Raw genomic sequence first — 19,055 nt, 5'->3', positions numbered from 1 at the left:
TGTTTTTAATTATTATTTCAGTGAACTAAGCATTATCACACAATGAAATCACTGTAAGCCAGGTCACCGTGTGGAAAGTTAACACGAGGCTCTTTTGTAATCAGCATTGAGTCATGTCTGGACATTCAGTGCCTGGTTTTGAACAGTACCAAGTGTCCCAACCTCCCTTTTCTTAAAATGTGAGGTGAGTGCACTGTGCTTGGAACTTGCTGGGCTTGGCTTTAGTCACTGTGCCACTTGGTATATAAAATAGTGCAGTTTTTGTTCCCCCCTCCCCTCTTTAATTTCCTTTTGTCCTTGCTTCATGGAGTATTTAGAAATAAATGTCTGAGGTAATGGTTGAAGACTAAATAGTAAAGGGTTACAACACAAGGAATTTAGGCACTGTATGTCTGCACCATGTTAAGAAAGCAATTTCTTGTAAGTTCTGGTGTTGCTTACTGACGTTGGTGTCTGCTGTGCATCATCTTCCTGAAGGAACAGAGCCTACCTGCTTCCAGTTAACGTCAAGGACTGATTGGAACTCAGATGTCCAGAAGCAATAGGAAGGTGGTGAATATTCCTTTCTCTGTGTAAAAGATGAGGAAAAGCACTGGGAAAGACATTTGTCCAACTCAGCCTGCTGCAACTCAACAGTCCTTAAACTTTTCCAGCCTGTCTTTGTAAACCAAAACCCAACCAACCCTCTCTACTGTTTCTCACCCGAGCACTGGGTTCATTTCTACCAACAGCACATTCTGCCATAAATAATTTGCTCTGAGAATAAAAACATGCACCAAATCTACCTGAAATGCAAGGAGTTTGTGCAGGTAAGTTAGTTTATGGAGGTGGAGATGTGGGGTGACAGTGTGCACAGGAGCAGGGTCTGTGACTGACGGACACGGGGTGAGGTGAAAGGAAAAGTAAAAGGAAGTGAAAGGAAAGTAGCTGGAGGGTTTTCTTCTCATCCACCTTCGAGGCTGGAATGGGAGAGATGCAGCTGCTGCTCAATAGCTCTGACTTTGGGCACGGTCAGAGGGGGGGATGCAGGAACAGATGCAGGGAAGCCCGGGTAGGTGTTGGGTGGAGGATTGCCCGAGGGAGAACCGGGAGGGGATTACCGGGGGGATGATGTCTGGATGGTTCCTGGGAGGTGCCTGGGTGGGTAGGGGGGATGGGTGCCCAGGGGGTGATGCCCGGGGATGATGCCCGGTGGGTCCCGGGGGGTGATGCCCGGGGGGTGATGCCCGGGGTACCCGGGGGGTCCCGGGCGCCGGTGCAGCCGTGGCCTCCGGCCGCCAGGGGGCGCAGGTGTGCCCAGCTCCGCGCAGGGTCTCGCGAGCTCCCGGGGCCGCCTGGGGAAGCGGAAGCGCGTCGCCTTCCTCTTTCCGGGGACCGTCGCGGCGGCAGCAGCGGGGTAAGGGCGGCGGGGCCCGGCCTGTCGTTATCCGCCGCCATCCTGCGCGGCCTGGTCCGGCGCTCTCCCCCGTGGGCCGCGGCGCGGAGGGGCGTCCGCGGCGGACCCGGCGGGGCTTGTTCGATGAAGCGGGAAGGGGCCCGGGCGCTCCCGGAGCGCTGGGGCGGCCCGGGCGCTGTTGGCGCGGGAGGGCTCTGCTCGCTGCCTGCGGCGGGTGTGCCGGGGGCCCGGCGGACAGGCCGGTGGGAGTGCCCGGGCCTGGAGCCTGGCTGCAGGGGTGTCCGGTGGGGCAGGTCTGGGGTGCTGCTTGGGGGCCGTGGGGAGCTCGGGCCCCAGATAAAGCTCACGGTTCTTTGCTCTGGTGGCCGGTGTTGTGTTGTTCGGTTCGCGCAGCCCGGGCGGAGTGTGGTGTCTGCCCTGCTGTGCAGGAGCTGCGAGTCCGCAGTACTTGGAAGTGTTGGAGTTGAGCTAAAGTGTTACTTAAGGGGCCTGCCTGTGTCAGTCAGGATGAACTGTGCCAGGACAGGCACTCCTGTAGTGCAGTTGTTAAATCAAGGGAGTGCCAAAGGTGTCTTGGGTTTACAAATCCCTTAACTGGTGTTGTGATTTATTGGTGATACCTGGGTGGTGTGAATCCCCTGCCTCTGCAAGTCCAGAACATGCCTTATTTTTATAAACGGAGGTGGTGTGTGCTGCAGTGCAAAATCCAGACTAGTCAGTTGTCTTGGCTTGTAGCAACAGCAAACTTTGGGTCAGAAAGAATGGTCTGAAGTGTGTGTGGCACACCTGTCAGTCATTGCCCATCGGGGAAGAGGCTTAAACCTTGACTGAAGCCCAGTTTGTGAGGGCACACGAGCTGGGGCTGACGTGTAGAGCAGCTGATGCTGCTTCCTCATCAGGAGAGGGAAAAGCACTGTGCGCGAGGGCTGAAGGCATCTCTCAAAACCGTGGTTTCTCTTGGTGCAGCCAAGATGAAGTTCAACCCATTTGTGACCTCAGACCGCAGCAAGAACCGCAAGCGACACTTCAACGCCCCCTCTCACATCCGCAGGAAGATCATGTCCTCCCCCCTCTCCAAGGAGCTGCGGCAGAAGTACAACGTGCGCTCCATGCCCATCCGCAAGGACGACGAGGTCCAGGTACCTGCTCTGCTGCTCCTCTTAGTGCTTCTGTCACACGGGAGCTCTTTGTCGTGGTGATCACGTGTAGGCTGTGCAGAAGGGAAGGGCTTGACAAATCCAGATCGATGTCGGGGCTTTGCCACGAGTCTAGAAGAAATAATAATGCAAGACACACAGTCACAGGTTTGCTTGTTGAGTGTTTCTTGAGATCATGTCACTGGGGAGGAAAATACAAGGAACACAAATGTGCTGGCAGCTTCCCTGCACTTTAGTTCCCTGCATTGATGATCACAATGGATTAAAGGCTTTTAACAATAAAGCACAAAACAAAGGAATGTTTCTCTTCTTTTTTTGTAGACTCTGTGCTACCCGTGATATATGAAAGATCACTTTAGAAATTTATCCAAGTTAAGTGGCTGTTTTATTTAAACTGAAATGATAGTTAAAAAAGAGAAATACTAAAAACTGTTGAAGTTAACCATTACCTTTTGGGTTGAAAAGATACACAGTTCCTTCATGAGGGTTTGCTGCAGAGAAAAATAGGGAAAAGGGCAGTTCTGATCCATTATGTTTTCCATTTCAGTGACTGCTGAAGTTGTCCAGTGGTTGATGTCTTTGTAGCACGTGTATACAGAGAGCAGAGTTGGAATTCCAATGTGGGTGGTTCTGTCTTTCTGTTGGGATAATTGGGTAGTGTTTCTTAGGGTCTGCTAAATGTTTAAGGATGGCTTGGAAGTAAGGGACACGTCGTGTATTCTTACGTTTGTCTTCAGGTTGTCCGTGGACACTACAAAGGGCAGCAGATTGGCAAGGTGGTCCAGGTGTACAGAAAAAAATACGTCATCTACATTGAGCGTGTGCAGCGTGAGAAGGCAAATGGCACAACTGTCCACGTGGGGATCCACCCCAGCAAGGTACAGTGGGTACTGAGGTCTGAAATGCACGAGGAGATCTTGTTGTTGGCATGTGAAGAACCTGCTGCTGGCATGAGCAGAACCTTGTTATGGTGCATGGAGCAATGGGTTGAGATACTACAGCATTGGGGGCATCATAAGGAAATGTTTTGGTGTCATGATAGCAGAGAAGTGACAGCTGGAAACAAGAACTCCTCAAGGAGTTCTTAAGCCCTCAAGGGCTTATTTGGTGGAGAGGCTGGTAGAGACTTTGGAGTCTTGCTAAAACACTTTTTAAGAGGTTGGTGGTTTTAAGATTTTTCAAACAAAATAGATTATCTAGAAGAGTTCTTCACCTTAGCTGTGTGCCATTTCACTGATTGGGGAGGTGTTAGTGTTTGGATAGATGTTCAGAATCGTGGTTTGCTGTTGTGGATTACTGTGAACTCACTTTGTCTGCAGCTCATTTTAGTGTGAAGTTACTTACAGTGTTTTGAGTTTGTGAAAACCAGGCGAAGCCTGTTTAGATCATAAGAGGAAAACATTTCAAACTAAACAGAACAACTAGGCAAAACCTGGTTTGAAGCAGATTAAATTAGTCTTGTCAGCCTTGCCATGTGGGCACATAGGCCAAAGTGTTGGTGGAAGAAATCCAGTTGTGACAAGTTTTCTGATCTAAATGGTTGGTATGTTCAGCACATGGAGAGCAGAATTATTCCAAAACAACCTAACGACTTGTGTGTAGTAATAACATTGGAGGGACAAGGTGACATTGGGATGGAAGCAGCTCACCTAGTACTTGTGTGGTAAAAAGCAGTGGAAGAACCTGAAGTTTGTGCTGGTCCTTCTGTCAAAGTTTTCTCTGGTTGTGAATCAGACCTTGATCAAGTTTTGTGCAAAGATTCTGGAGATAAATGCAAAAAGGACAGAAAAATGTTGTGTTTGTTCCAAACTTGCAGTGGGAGGGGAACAGTTTCTTCCTCTGTTAGGTAAAGAGGTAGGAAATAGTTACAGTTAAGAGAGACTGAATGCACAATGGAACTGAACAGGAGTGTGCAGCCTGCAGTAGCCTGTATGTTTTTTCTAGGATTGGGTTGTGTTACTTATGTTTTTGAAGTACTCCTTTCAGTAATATCAAAGCATTTATGTATTTCTTTGTCAGTTTGGGGGGCATGAAGAGCACTGGAGGCTGCTTATGAGCTGAAAAATCAGAGCTTTGGTTTGCTGCTGCACTTTTAGAAAGCTCCATTAAAGCTCTGGTAGCAAATGGTGTGTGCAGATTGATGATCTTTTGGTGTCTATGTTGGTAGCACTGATAACTGCCTGGCCCTTGGCTGCTGTTCAACAGCAGATGAGTTTTTGAAGTGTCTTCATGTAAGTCATGATGATGCATGAACTTCTACTGTTACCTGTAGTTTGGCCAGGTGTCTTGGCTGTTCCAGACAGTACAGCAGTGTTATGGTACTGGCCAGCAGCAGTACGAACACCCAGTGTTCCAAAGTTTAGGTAGCATTGCTTAAAGCATGGAGAAGTTTAAATAATGATCCATTAACTTTTGTGATGGTGGGAGGAAGATTCAGCTGTGTGCTGTGTTTTAGATGTAGTATCCATCACGTTTGGGCGGCATGATGGAAATCAGATTTACTTCAAAGTAATTATTAAGTAGATGAAGAGCAATTTGGCTGTTTTGTTTGTCCAAATATGGCTGTGGATTGAAAAATCTGCCAGTATGTTCTGATCCCTGCATGTACCTGCAAAAAATAACATAGCTCAGTGTTGTGAAGTGCAGAAGGCACTCGAGTGCCTCTGACCTGCTCAGGTTGGACATTTTGTGGAAGTAAATCTTGGGTGAGTTGGTGCTGTCTTGTCAGCTTTGATCTTCCTGGGCCGTGTGATGTTGCCTCAGACCCACCAGACTCAATTCCCTGTCCTTCCCTAGGTGGTGATCACCAGGCTAAAGCTGGACAAAGACCGCAAGAAGATCCTGGAGCGTAAAGCCAAGTCTCGCCAGGTTGGCAAGGAGAAGGGCAAGTACAAGGAAGAAACGATTGAGAAGATGCAGGAGTAGATGGTTTTCTCTTTGTTACAATTAAAGAACTGCTAAAATTAAACCTCTTGTGGTGTCTTCTGCTTTAGGAAGTCTTGATGCACCATGTGCCTGGTTAAAGGGTCGTTCTCATGTCTTGATGTTGGCCATGTGAAAATTACTTCCACTAAATTAAAAAAGCTTTTGGTACCTTTTTATTATTTCTGAGAGAACTAAAGACTTTTTCCTCCTAAGGAGTTTTTTCAACCAACACTAGAAAGAACAGTGCATCCATGACCATTGTACTTCTCTCTTCCACGGGTCTTTAACAGTTACTTCGCTGGCTCCACGGTTTTAGATGAACATGTTAATTCTTACACATTCAATATAATTAACTTATTTGTATTGGACAGAAAGGGGTGACACCGGAGAGGTTCTCTTGAATTTACTGGCTCATTAATGGGCCTATAGGGAAAGAAACCGCAGCGCAGCCACCGAGCTGCAGCGCTCCCGCCTCTCCTTCCTCCTGGCTCTTTGACGAGCTCCCCGGCAGCCGGTCCCTCCGCCCCGGGCCCTGGGCGAGCCCTTCCGCCCGCCGGGAGCCCGCCCACCTCTTACGTGTCGGGCGCTGATTGGCGGTGCCGCTGTGGGCGGGGCGTAGCGGCAGGAAGGGGCGGGGCTCGGGAGGCGCCGCGCCGGTCGGCCCGAGCCGCTCCCGCCGCCGCGGCCATGGCGTACGGTGGCCTGGCGGTGCCGATCATCGTCATGAGCGTTTTCTGGGGGGTGGTCGGCGGCGTCCTGCCGTGGCTCGTGCCGAAGGGGCCCAACCGCGGGTGAGTGAGCGCCGGGAGGCCGGGGCCGCGCGGAGGGGGCGGCGGGCCCCTTCCCTTCCCCTCGGGCACCGGGGGCTGTGTGAGGGCCCCGCGGCGGGGGCGGGCCCGGCGCCCCGAGGCTGCGGCCTGGCCCGGGCTCACCGCGCCCTTGCGGGCCCGCCGGGCAGCAGCGGCCTTGCGGCTCCGGCTCCCTCCAGTTCCTCTTCCCGCCGTCGTCCAGGCCCGGCGCCGCCGCGGTTCCCTGCAGCGCCGTGTCCGCCGGGCCCGGGGCCGCCTCTGCCGCAGCGCCCGCGGCTCCGCGCCCGGTGCTGGCGCAGCGCGGGGACGGGCGGGCCCGGGCGCCGGTGCCAGCGGGAGCCGCCGGCGCTGGGAGGCCGGAGCGCGGGCCTGGGGGGGTTTCTGGGCGTGCGACTCGGGGCCGGAGCCGGGAGCGGTGTCTCCGTGCCTTAATAATCCGTCAGGCGCGTGAGTTTCCCCCCTTCCCCCCTCTAAATGTCTGCACACCCGGCGTCCTGTGGCAGGGAGGCCTGTTGTTCGGTCAGGGGGTGTTTGAGCAATAACTTCCTTTTTCTCTTCTTACTCCGTGTCTTCCAGCGCGCTCCACGGGCCTCTCGCGCTGGAGGGGCCTGAAGAAGCGGCTGGGGGGGGTGGTTGGTCCGTGCTGGGTGCGCGGGGGGCCTGGCAGCCCTGCTGTCCTGGCAGCCCTGCTGTCCTGGTAGCCCTGCTGTCCTGGCAGCCCTGCTGTCCTGGCAGCCCTGCTGTCCTGGCAGCCCTGCTGTCCTGGCAGCCCTGCTGTCCTGGCAGCCCTGCTGTCCTGGCAGCCCTGCTGTCCTGGCAGCCCTGCTGTCCTGGCAGCCCTGCTGTCCTGGCAGCCCTGCTGTCCTGGCAGCCCTGCTGTCCTGGCAGCCCTGCTGTCCTGGCAGCCCTGCTGTCCTGGTAGCCCTGCTGTCCTGGCAGCCCTGCTGCCCGGGACAGGCCTGGGGCACCGAGCAACGACGTGTTTTCTGCAGTGCTTCTAGCTGCTTGGATTCCAAAGTAGACAAGTTTTTGTCTCTGTCTTTTCCCTAGGAGATAATGACTACTTAATCTCTCTTCCTCTCTCTTGACACCCCCTCTGCTCCACAGGTACCATCTGGCTTTTCTCTTAGTTGTTCATCTAAACTCGGAGGAAATTTTCTCAAATTTTATTTAGCTCTGATATTTACTCCCTCAGTTTCAAACCTGAAATGTGTTTTGTGCCTGAAAATATGCCTGTCTCTAGAAATACCTTGGAAATGTGTCTTCCAGGCATGTCCTTTAAAGTATGTGGGATGTATGTGGATCAACAACAGATGTTCTCTTGTTGTTCCTAAACGTGATTGTTTAACAAATGTGAACACAAATGTGAACACAAATGTGCCATGTTCTGATTCTACAGCACATCTATAGTAACACCGTGTAGTTTGTTAACTTCTCATAATTAAAAACAAAACAAAACAAAAGCCAAATACACTTCTATCCAAAGCCTTTTCTGATTAGGATTGGTCCTTTTCTAACAAAAGAAGTCAATGCTATCTTTAATTGACTTAAGAATTCACATTGAGTAGGTTAAGACTCCCAATGACTCTGAGACTCCTTAGAAAGGAGGGATTGAAGATTAATTCAGGCTGCCTTAACTTTGTAGCATTCATTTGGAAGTTGACAAGGTACATATGTGTTGATAGATGAAAAATATTGAATGCTGACCATGTCACAGAAAGGTTGGAAGTTACTGACCCAACATGAGTTCTTGTTACTCAGTTGGAGGGGGAAGTACATGGAAGGAAATATCTTTTTATCATTAAAAATAAAAAGGAAAAAAGGAAAAAAAAACAAACCCAAACTACCTTGCTACTGAGTTCCATGTGCTGCCCTCACTGTTAAAAAAACCCCCTCATTTCTCCTATTTCAAAATCGTGTGTAAAGCTGCAGTTTTACCATGTTCAGTTTCAAGGGCTGCTTGGTTCTTTTCAGCTCAAGTGTGGTTTCTGTCAGTTTTCTTTCAGGAAGAAAAGAAAATCTTATCCTACAGATAATTTCAAATGGCTTTGAGATTTTGTTTTGTATTCAATTTGCAGAAGCTTCATTCATGATATAAAATGAAAAATGTATTTTCCTAGTGAAATTTTCTATAAACAGGATTTTGCAAATGGTGAAAATGTTTATTGCTTACTGTTAGGATTAGAACATCCAGCTTCAGTTTGCTACTTTGGTAGCAGTGACTGTGAAATGGAGCAAGGACACTGCATAAAATTTTGCTCCTCTTCAGAGTGGTTTTGGTTAAATCCAGCTGTTTATCTCTATGTGCCAGAGCTGTGTTCTTTTTCAGAGCCTTAGCTGTTGCCTCTGCAGCTTACTCAGCTGGAAGAAGTTAGAACACTCATGTTGAGTCACCTTCCATATGATCAAAATTGTTCTTGTTTGGTGGATTATTTTTTTTTCCTGTGTATCTGTGGTCAGTCACAACATGACACCTAATCAGCTGTTTCTGTCCTTCCTTTTGGCAGTGTTATCAACACAATGCTGGTGACTTGTGCTGTTTGCTGCTACCTGTTGTAAGTATAAACAATGTCTTGCCTCTTAATCAAGGTGCAGTTCTGATATAATAAAAAATTCTGTATAGCTTCAAGACATGTAGGAAGAAGCTTTCCAAGTCTGTCACAGATTTAAACACATGGTATTTTTGACAGCTCTTAGAATGTACTTTTAAAGACCTCCAGCCTGCTAAAGGAAACATTTTCCTGTTGGTGGATACTGAATTCAAACAAACCTGAGTTCCTGTTGCCCTCTGACACAGCACTGCTGGGTAGTGCTCTGCACTGACTCGATATTGCTCCTTTCCAGCTCACTGGCTGATTTGCTCACAAGTATAATGGCAGTTTGTCAAGTCTAGAATTTTTCTGATTCACAGTAGAGCAGTGAGTTTTTGCTCTTTTCAGTCTTCATGCCCTTACACTTATTTCCAAGGTGATACCCATGTCAGCCTACTCAAGAGTTTTGCTTTACTGAGTTTGGTTGAATATATTCTCAAAACGTTGGTTTTTTTCATAGATGATAATTTATTTTTTTTTGTGACAAACTTGTGATGCTTTGATATATTAAGACTTCCTTTTCAAATGCACAGTATGTGTTCAGGCTGCCATTTTTCTACAAGAGAATTGGTAGAAATAACAAAATGGCTTTCTCTTTTTTTCCTTTTTTTTTTTTTCCTACTGTAGAGACTGATCTTGTCAAAGAAAGTGCTATGCAGAAATGACTTTGAAAGGTGTTTGGGAAGAATTTGTTGCAGAGAGTAAATGAGTAAAAGTCTGGTTGGATCTTTAGGGTTAAGTTGTAATAAAATCACTGTTCAGAGTTCCACTTGAATCTGAGTAGTATTTTAACTTCCTTAAAGTGTTTAGCCATTATTTATGCTACTCCAAGGAGCTTGACATGAATACGCAAGAGAAATACATCTCTAATCTCAAGTTCTTTAGAACTGGCAGCCAAAAGCCATTTTATCAGTGTCAGCACCTTCCAGGAGGGGTCTGTTTGGTTCCACGTTGGGTTGGCCTGTGGCACAGGCTTACGCAGGTTTGATCTAGTTTAATAATGTGTGATTCAGGTTTTATACAGGTGAGGCCTATTTATTTTTTTTAGTGAGAGCATTTGACACTTTAAGACATCATCCTTCTGGATGTTTGTAACAGTACAGCAAACCTGGTTCTGTGTTTTGTATCTTTGGCAGTTTTTTTTAAAGTAGTTTTGCTGAGCAGGTGCAGAAACTTGAGAAGAGCTCTGTAGTGCCAACAACTTGAATTTGGGAATCTCAGTGCTATAAAGGCTTCTTTGCCTGCACATAAAGTAAAGTAGTAGCACAGTCTTGTGGTAGGTCCCAAGTGCTTGGCTAAGAAAGGACAACTGGATGCTCATTTTTATTAGGGTACAGTAAGTTGGGGGGAGAGGGAACGTGGTGGTTTGAGTTTTGTTTTAAGTTTAAAGTTCTCACCTTAAGTTCTTCCTACTCTATATTGGAACAGAAATAATGTCCTACTTCTCTAAAATCTTTAGAGCTTGGGGTTTCTTTTTTTATTGTTTGAAGAAGGACCATTTCCTTGAAGTTGGGGCCACATGGGATCTGCAGAATCCTCTGGTTTATGATGTGGAATGTATTTGTAGTGGAATTTCTGAAATTTGAACGCTCTGAGCTCTTCAAATGTACCGTGGTAGTTCCCTTAGTGAGATTTTTGTACTGAAACAGACTTATTATAAATGTAGTGTAATTAATGTAATTTATAATATGTTCTTGCACATCCAGTGAGAGGTTTCTTTCATAATCTTGTGAGCTGTAATTGGTTTTCTGTATTACCTTTGGTTTTCTCCAATTACATTTTGAAAAAAGAAAAGCAGCAAAATCTTTCTACGTTTTAGCCATCAGTAATTATATCCAGCCACATCATAAATTACTTAATTACTTCTCTAGTGTCTGCTTGCCAGAATACAACAAAAAGATTTTTCTCATCATGTTCCAAGATAGAACTTCCCTCCTCACACAGTCTTGTTTGGGGTTTTTTTTGTCTTTTTTTTTTTTTTTCTTTCCCTCTATGAATTCTGTATAGAATCATAGAAAGTGCCTCAAAGGATCATCTGGTCCAACCTTTCTTTCCTCTGTTTTATGCAAACATATGCAAGTTCTTGCTGTATCCTTTTTGGGGGTAAGCGTTTCAAAAATGACAGACCTTAATTTCAATGACATTCTTGAAGGAAGCCCAAAGGAGTGGTTTCTGAGGATTTTTTTATTGGATATGTTAGGGTTAAAATAGTTTGCTGTGTTGTTCCAGGTAGGGTATTCTTCATCTGTGTGTCCTTAGTAGGTGGCTGGTGCTGTTACCTACTTCTTTTTACAGTTGTTTAGAACTCTGCTAGAACTGCTTTCATACTGTTTTGAGTTACCAGTTGAAAACAGGAACAACCCCAAATTTCCTATCTTCAATAAACACCACTGGATTGACAAATTGATTTGCACCAAACTGAATTTGCACCAACTAAATTTAAAGCTGTTTCTTCTGTGTTTAGATTTAACAGTGATAATTTTGAATAACCCTTTTGATCATGTGGCGTTAATTTGCTTGTTCTATGCAAAACATTTGCCTGGGTAAGTGCGTAATTTGTGTACAGAAATTGTACCCAGCAGTCTTTTGGGGGAGAATACACAAGCCTGGGAAACCTGATAAAATACAAGGCCCAAGTATAAGGAGTTACTGCTGCAGAAATTACAGGTTACACCATGTTTGAAGGTACTGTCAAAAGTCTAAATCGATTCTGCTGGTTGCAAAGCAGTTCCTGAAACAGTTCTGTAATACTCTACTAACAGAGGACAAAATCCTTGAAAAATGGTATTATTTGCTACTGATTCTAAAAGGATTAAAATACGGTTGCTCAAATTGACATTTAAATGGAGATAGCAGGACCTTAATTTGTAATATGCAGCATAGACAGATGGCTGCTATGGTACAAAGACCTTTTAAAAAATCTTTCTGGTAGAACATAAGGGACTTTCATTTCCTTGCCTGAGCTGGGTAATTAACATTAGCTGTTGTAAGTGGTATCTTGCAAAATTTAAGGACCCGTGGGTGGCTCGAGTGCTGTACCTGATTTTAGTAACTCTAGAACATTACACACTGGATACAGAGGCTTGCTTTGTTTTGCTGAGTGCCACGTTTTGTTTTGTATTATCATGATAGTTTACTGTATAAAGTGGCATCGCTTAAGCAAAAAGTGGGAAAAGCTTTTTCATGGCTTTTCTTGGATTCAAGGGAGGTGTGGTGTTCAGTGCCTAACTGCTGCTTTAAATTACTAGGCCCTGGCAGAGCAGGGAGGAGGAACATACTATTGACCTGTAATGCCACTGTGGCTCAGAGCTTGGGTATCCAGCGTGGTCCCAAAAAATAGCTTTTGAAAGCAGCACAGTGCTTGCCTAAAGCATGGTTCTGCAGCTAGGACACGTCAATATTTTGAATGTGCTTCCAGCTCATTCAGTTCACAGCCATGCTGGGGCTGCACTCAGGAAGCATAGAGCAGTGAGGTATTTGTGCATAGAGTTCCTTCCTTCTGTACAGTGAGAAAGAGAATAATGTGCTTTAACAAGCTTTTACCGTTCCTACCCTCCTCCCACTTCTGTTAGTTCAGGATACCAAAGGCAGATGGTACAGTGCTCTGGCATCCCTTCTATCTGTCTTTTGTATCTGAGTTATTAACCCTTGCAAAATAAATTCTGTGGTATTTTTAGGAGTTGATTTGCTTTTCCCTTAAGTAAATTTAACATAATCATTAACGTGGTTTCAAAATTCATTGTTGTAATCGCTTTGGGTAGCACAGTGGAAGCACATCAACCTAAAGGTTATTGGTCCTTCTTGGTGGGGTCTTGCTGGTGTTTTAATTGCTTTGTGGAGCCTGCTGTACATTTCAAGGCTTGCATGACTGATAGACTGCTGCAGACTCAGCATGTCATTTTAACTAGAGTCTTACTTTGTGCAAAACTGAAAGGGGCATTGAGACTAAATATTTCTAAATTTTAAGAGGATTGACGTGTTTTCTTTAAGTCTGGCCCACATCTTTTGCCCCTGGCTGCTCTAGCCATTTTAGAGCCGACTTCGTTTGCTGGTCAGAGCATCAAGGTTTGTGTGGAATTTTCCATGACTGCCTAAGCACTCTGATACATTTGTGGCAGCTCCCGTTACAAAGCTGCTCTGCTTTTTCTCCTCCTTACAAAGCATTCTAGAAATAGCAGACAGATGAGCCGGTGTGTTCACTAAACGTGTTTATATAGTTAGTATTTAACATAGATTTAAATCCATAGAAGCACCTATTGCTTTTTCTGAATCTTGTAATATTTACAAAGCAAATATATCTTTTCACAGTGGAATATTTATTTCTGTTTAGCTTTCCTGGATATTTTCCACAAACTACATTCCTCTTGTTCTCCGTTCTGGCTATGGCTTCTGCAGTGTTAGTTTGTAAGCTGCTCTGGTGACAAGGCTGCTGTTGCTGGTGATCTGGGGTTTGTTGTCATGTTAAGTTTGTTGTTACGGGGCTTTAAATTTTTTTCTGCGTGTATATATTCCTGTACCATTGTACCCTTTGGCATCAGGTCCCTGTTTCTTGATCTCTGTGCTAGGTTTCAATTCACATTTGTTCAATCTCTGATAAAAAAGACATCGTATCCGCAAGGGGAGGTTGTCCTATACTGAAAATAGGAGCAAAGGAGAGTGTGTTTCTCAGAGGTTTTTTGTTTAAAGGATGCTTCAAAGGCACTGAGAAAAGGTCAGTCTCTCTTCTGTTTCTGTCTTCTGAGCCCACAAATACCCGAGTTTCATGTTTCAAAACACTTCCCTGTCAGAGGAAACATACAAGAGAAATGCGCTCAGATGGTTTTGTGCTGCTTTAAATCCAGGGGGACCGTTTATTGTTTCAGTTGCAGAATGATTCGGTACCAGATCTTCATTGCTGGAGTCTGGTCTTTCTGTATGAGCTTGAGTAAAATTTTTATTTGATACTTGACCTTCTGAAAATAATATTTTCTTCACTGGCAGTACTTGTGCTTTGGACAAGCCTTGCCATTATCATAAGCTTTGTCATTTGGCTGATGTTCTTTCTTTTTGGTTGGGGGGGGTTGTTTTGCAGTTGGCTGATTGCAATTCTGGCTCAACTCAACCCTCTCTTTGGGCCACAGTTAAGCAATGAAACAATCTGGTATCTCCAATATGACTGGCCTTAAGGATGCCTGTCCTCTGCTGCAATTTATTGACTAGGTGAGTATAATCAGATTTATTCATATATTTGGCATGGTAAAGCTTTAGGAGACATTGAAGAGTATTTTAAGCAGTATGTTCAGAAGGGCTAGCTTTTTTGCAGGAGAAATCTTACCTTTCTATAGGCTGCAACAAAATGTATTTTGGATGTTCATATTGACTGGATACCATTAAAAGCTTCAACAGAATGTTTGTAGTTATTTTTCTCTACTTTCATGTCATGTAGTGCTGTGTTCAGTAAGCAGGGGTTTGTAAGGAGAACAGAACATTTATTCTTCCTACAAAAAAAATAAGTAATTGGGCTGAGGTGTCTTAATATCTGGCATGAGTGGATTTCCTCATGTTTAACAGTTGTTAACCCTCTCTCCAAACCTACTACCTGCTGCTCTGATTTCCAGGGCAACATACAGTAGCCCTCATTCATCTGGAACATCAGACTGAGAAATGCAATTAGGATGTTTCTTTATCTCCTGTCAGCATTGAGTTTACAGATGAATGTTTAGTGTTGTGTTTTTTTTAATGATAGCCTGTGTGCTACTTCTAATCATAGGTGAGCCTGGTGGTTGCTATCTGGGTAGTACGGTTGGAATGCTGTTGTTGCAGTTCTTGGGTGTGGTTTCTGCCATGACCATCAAAAATACAAAGTCTTGTACTAAAACTACCGTGTTGAGTTCAGGTTTCTCTAGAACCAGTAGCATTTGGAGTTGAAGATTCAAATGGAGGATAGATGTGAAAAGAAGTAGCCGTGATTCTAGTTTTTTCTGCTGGCAAGGGAATGCCAGTTCAGTTAGTTCTGAACACACTTAGTTCTTTAGCTGTGGGTTTTTTTGCTAGGTTTAACTGCCCACCCCCTTGCTGTTACTACTTTAACTTCTGTTTACAGAAGTCCAATAGCAGCAGACAGATGACAATTGATGTTACAGCTCAGTTAAATGCTGTCTGTGAAGCATCCTGAACATTTACCCTGAAGCAAAGCTCCACTGCTTCAGAGCAGGCTTCATCTGAACGGTGGGGTTGTCAAGGCTGGCGTGTGTGTCTCTAGCTTTGCTTTATAAGCAGCAGGCAGAAGCTCAGGGTAGACTTGGCCCTGTTTAAAGCAGAAGCCTGTAATTATCTAAGTCAGCCAAGCTGAATTTCTTAGGTAGGTTTTCACTGCTCACGTGTCAACATACAATTAATTGGCTAAAACAGAGACCAGCATGTTTTGGTAAGGGCCATACAGGTCTTGAATCCCACAGGATAATTCAGTTGCCTGGGATCTGAAAATAAAATGTAGTTACCTGGATAAGTGGATGCCTTGCATGTAAAAAATTTGCCTTCCTTTTGACAAGTGGTCTGTGTGTTGTAACCAACAAGGACAAACTGGAGGTGAGATACAACTCTTGGTCTCTAGGAACTGCTAAAAGAATCAGGACTTTTCCTCTCCCAGTGGAGGATTTTCCAGAGAACTGGAGGCCAGTTTGTACCAAAGAAGAGGGAACTAATGCATTCTGGGGTGGCCAAAGAGTTTATGTGAGGAGCTGTCATTTAAAAACATATTAAAGGAGAATTTGAGACCTTCATAGTGTATGCTGCTGTGTTATATGGAGCAGTTTGGTTTAACCTTTATTATATTTGATTTCATCAGCTTAATTTGGGAATAAAATGAAGGTTCTTGTATTTGTGAAAAAGAATGCTTGAAAAAAGTAAAAGCTTAAAATCCTTCAATATCATAGAGAAATATTTTGTTCTTTCTTGCTACAAATGTGCTATTACAGGACATACTATTCTCCACAATCTTGTCTGAATTACTCTTGCAGAGTTGAGTGAGCTGAGCAGCAAGGAGGTGGCTGCCTTGATCAGGCTGCAGGGTCCTGTCCTCTGTGCTTTTGTGCCTTTGCACTCAGAGCTTCCTGTTAAGTTTCTCAGCAGGCAGAAGCTGTGAATTAGATTCCATCTGAAAGAGCTGGGATAGGTCTCTGACATTGCACAGAATCCTCTAAATCTAGCTACAGTTTCTTGTTTGACCACTTATTTTTGGCTTTAAAGTTGTGCTTCTCCACCACTCAGGGTGCATGTACTAAACGTTTTTCTGCTTCCCATTTATTTTTCAGTTGAGGTTTGGGTGGATTAGTATTGACAATGCAAAGAGAATGAAATAGTAACTCCCAGAGTAGAGAGATCCTTGTTGAAAACAGGGATAGTCTTAAGTCATTTTACTTGAGCAGGGGAGCAAGCTGAAAATGCAGAGGCTCCTGCAAAGAGCTTCCACACAGCTGGCTTGATTGACCTGTGCCAAATTAACAGAAGTTTGGTCTTTTTTTTTGGTCAGTATTCTCCAATTCAAGTGATGATGATGTATCAGATGACTTGTCTATACAATCAAGTTAATGGCTTGTAAGAACATGTAAACTTCTGTAAATAAGGGCTGTGGCCTCCTCTAAGCCATGTGATCTAACGCCACCTTTTCTCCTCAAACTTGTGAAGGTACAGTCTGTGTTCTTGGACCAGGAACTTCCTTCATACAAGTGCAAGAAGGGCTGTCCAGATCACTGGATACTGATAAAGCATTGAAAACTTTCTAATGAAATAGTTGTTCTACCAGTTTATAATGTAATAAAGCTACTTGAAGTAACTCCAGAAATTAAAAAAATGCTAAGAAAGCAAGAAAGTAGAAATTATTCTTGAAGCTTCATAAAGATTAATTATCTACAGTTCTTGACCATTTCTTGGTGCATTTGTGGAATGGAGATAGTTGTTGCTAACAACCAGGTCTTCAGTTAACAAATTTTCTCTGTGGAAAGGAATAATTAAGTTGCCTCTTGCTTTGCAGGTAAAGAAGATATTTCCTCCAGATGAAAAACTCCAGTGACCCAAAGATGCCCTTAATATAGTTTGTTGGATACCAAGTCTGCATTAATGCCTTAATCCTTCTATTGTGCTTTAAATGGCTTGTTCAGAGCCTTATGTTTTTTCCTACTCTACAGTTTATCACTGTGCCTAATACAATTTATACTCCTCTTTGATACTGTAATTTTTGCACTGTTAACTTCAGATGTGATGAAAATTTATAAAGTTTTAATGGGTCATAGCGTCAGCTTTCCTCTTCATTCTACTCATTCTATAGGAACACTGTATATACTTTACAGGTCTTACGTTGCCTGGTGCTGTGCTGTTCACCCCTGTCCTGTTAGCACTTGAAAAAAATTGATGCAATGAAACTGAACGCAGAGAGAAAAAACAGTGGTGCCACATGTGATGGCCTTTATATTTTAAAATTAGTTGTATTTTGGGGAAATTTCGTCTTAAATTTCTCATGCCTGGAAATAAAACTAATCCTCTGCTTTATATCAAATGTTCTTGTGCCATGTTTAACTGTCACGATGTGCTTTTCATCCGTTCTAGTCAGACAGCAGTTAGCCAGAGTTGAGCTGAGGAAGCTTAGATGATGTGGATAAACTGTAGTGAAGTCACACAGTGTGATGAGGGCACTTTCTGCCTGTATTGGGACCTCTCGGGCAATTCTAAAATAGGACAAAAGTTTGGAGTCCAGCAGTGCTGAAAGGTCTGCAAGAAGAGGTGACTGCTTAGCTCAAGAGCCTCTTCTCCATAAACTTCCCACTGTCTGGTACTAGAGGGACTTAGTAGCGGAGGTAACATGACTAGTTTTAAATAAGAATAAGTACTAATTTTGATAGGAGATTGATTTACTCCCTGGCCTTTTAGGAGGATGATACATATATAGCAACAAGCAATTTGAATTGGACAAAAGGCACAGCAATTGTTTTATACTGACTTGGTGCTTGCACATGGAATTGCAGACCTGATAAAATGTGTGGCAGTGAAGGCCGCGGATGAAAGATTGCTGAGGCTCCTCAATGTCAGCTGAGTCTGCAGGGTTGGGAATGAGTTTACTCAGTCATTTGCTAAGGAATAACTTCAAGGGATATAAATCCTGCCATGTGCACACCTTCACGTGTGCTTTCTTACTTCCTTACATCCTGTCCAGATAAATTGCAGTTGTTTCTTACAGTCTTTTACTGTCTTGCACAAGGACATACTGGTGTGGTTTATTGCTTTTCCTTTCAGGTAGCTCTGTGACTTGTTCAGTGGGGCAGTACTCATTACTGTGCAGGAAATTCTGAGATCCTGACAAAGTTCTGTAGCTTGAAGTGATGAAAAACTGGACAGCATTAACTGCCAAAGAAACAAGAGCACGTCCACTCTTACCAGTGAGCATAGGGACAGTTGGGACTGCAGCAGTGGGTTGCTTCCAGGTAACCTGCTACTAGCTGCCTTTGAGCAAGTGAGAAGTCGTGCACATAGTATGTGGCAAGGAATTCCCAAGAAAATTGGACACCAAATGATCTTCTAAAACCTCAGGTTGGTGTTTGGTTGTGTTTTTTAAAGGTGTGGAGGATAAAACACATTGACATCATATGGGGATGGGAGGAGAAATGTTTCAAGATACTGAGAGTTTTGAATATGTAACAGTTTTGAAGGATGTTGACCTGCTTCTCATGTTTACCCTAAAGTGAGACATCAAAAAGAAAACATCCAGCAACAAATGGTGCTACTGGTATGTTGGTATTACTGGTATGTTGGTATTACCACTTTCTTGAACAAGCTTTCTGGTTTAGGTTGTAAGCTGTCACTCATGGGAGAAGTAAAAAAGAATTCACATGGCACGTTTCACTGCTGGTGGATGCAATCAAAGAGTGGTTCAAAGGCTGGACAAGCACGCCATGGTGGAGTTTTTATTTAGGTGCTTTACAGATAAAGAAATTTCCCTCGGTTAATATTCCCTCTGAAACAGCAGCCAGTAGCATGAGTGAAGAAGTTGAAAAAAAAAATCATGTTTTGTTTCTGTTCTGCTGAATGTTGTGTGACCTACTGTCTGCATCGTGATTGTGGAATGGTCTGCTCCATGTGTGCCAGGAATTAACACTGAGACAGTTAATTTCTGGTTTTGCAGGAAAGGGGAGCAGACAGATCCAGC

General features: G+C 44.4%; 2 protein-coding genes across 3 annotated transcripts; both read left to right on the top strand.

The window, feature by feature from the left end:
- The first annotated feature begins 1,327 nt into the window (after positions 1–1,327).
- RPL26L1 (ribosomal protein L26 like 1) lies at positions 1,328–5,521 on the top strand. Of its 2 annotated transcripts, none has more exons than XM_051631333.1 (4): positions 1,328–1,396; positions 2,363–2,535; positions 3,291–3,431; positions 5,350–5,521. In XM_051631333.1, exons 2-4 carry the CDS (start codon positions 2,368–2,370, stop codon positions 5,476–5,478), a joined length of 438 nt encoding a protein of 145 aa, XP_051487293.1. In that variant the 5' UTR covers positions 1,328–1,396; positions 2,363–2,367; the 3' UTR covers positions 5,479–5,521. The 2 variants fall into 2 exon arrangements, with proteins under 2 accessions (XP_051487293.1, XP_051487294.1); XM_051631334.1 differs by lacking the exon at positions 1,328–1,396 and adding an exon at positions 1,620–1,638.
- Positions 5,522–6,091: 570 nt separating this feature from the next.
- On the top strand, positions 6,092–17,411 carry ATP6V0E1 (ATPase H+ transporting V0 subunit e1). Its single transcript, XM_051631300.1, has 4 exons — positions 6,092–6,269; positions 8,795–8,842; positions 13,950–14,077; positions 16,890–17,411. The coding sequence occupies exons 1-3, from the start codon at positions 6,166–6,168 to the stop codon at positions 14,041–14,043; spliced, it is 246 nt and encodes an 81-aa protein (XP_051487260.1). The 5' UTR covers positions 6,092–6,165; the 3' UTR covers positions 14,044–14,077; positions 16,890–17,411.
- The last annotated feature ends 1,644 nt before the right edge of the window (positions 17,412–19,055 follow it).

The sequence above is a fragment of the Apus apus genome, chromosome 13, assembly GCF_020740795.1.
Source record: "Apus apus isolate bApuApu2 chromosome 13, bApuApu2.pri.cur, whole genome shotgun sequence".
In the NCBI taxonomy this organism is placed as follows: Eukaryota; Metazoa; Chordata; class Aves; order Apodiformes; family Apodidae; genus Apus; species Apus apus.
This window is presented reverse-complemented; position numbering and strand designations above follow the sequence as displayed.

What these genes read in the sequence shown, in the direction of transcription:
- RPL26L1 (XM_051631333.1), top strand. Translation starts at nt 2,368, where the DNA reads ATGAAGTTCAACCCATTTGTGACCTCAGACCGCAGCAAGAACCGCAAG. An exon ending in GCAAGGACGACGAGGTCCAG is followed by an intron (nt 2,536 to 3,290) that starts GTACCTGCTCTG and finishes GTTTGTCTTCAG; the next exon opens with GTTGTCCGTGGACACTACAA. An exon ending in TGGGGATCCACCCCAGCAAG is followed by an intron (nt 3,432 to 5,349) that starts GTACAGTGGGTA and finishes GTCCTTCCCTAG; the next exon opens with GTGGTGATCACCAGGCTAAA.
- ATP6V0E1 (XM_051631300.1), top strand. Translation starts at nt 6,166, where the DNA reads ATGGCGTACGGTGGCCTGGCGGTGCCGATCATCGTCATGAGCGTTTTC. An exon ending in CCGAAGGGGCCCAACCGCGG is followed by an intron (nt 6,270 to 8,794) that starts GTGAGTGAGCGC and finishes TCCTTTTGGCAG; the next exon opens with TGTTATCAACACAATGCTGG. An exon ending in GCTGTTTGCTGCTACCTGTT is followed by an intron (nt 8,843 to 13,949) that starts GTAAGTATAAAC and finishes GTTGTTTTGCAG; the next exon opens with TTGGCTGATTGCAATTCTGG.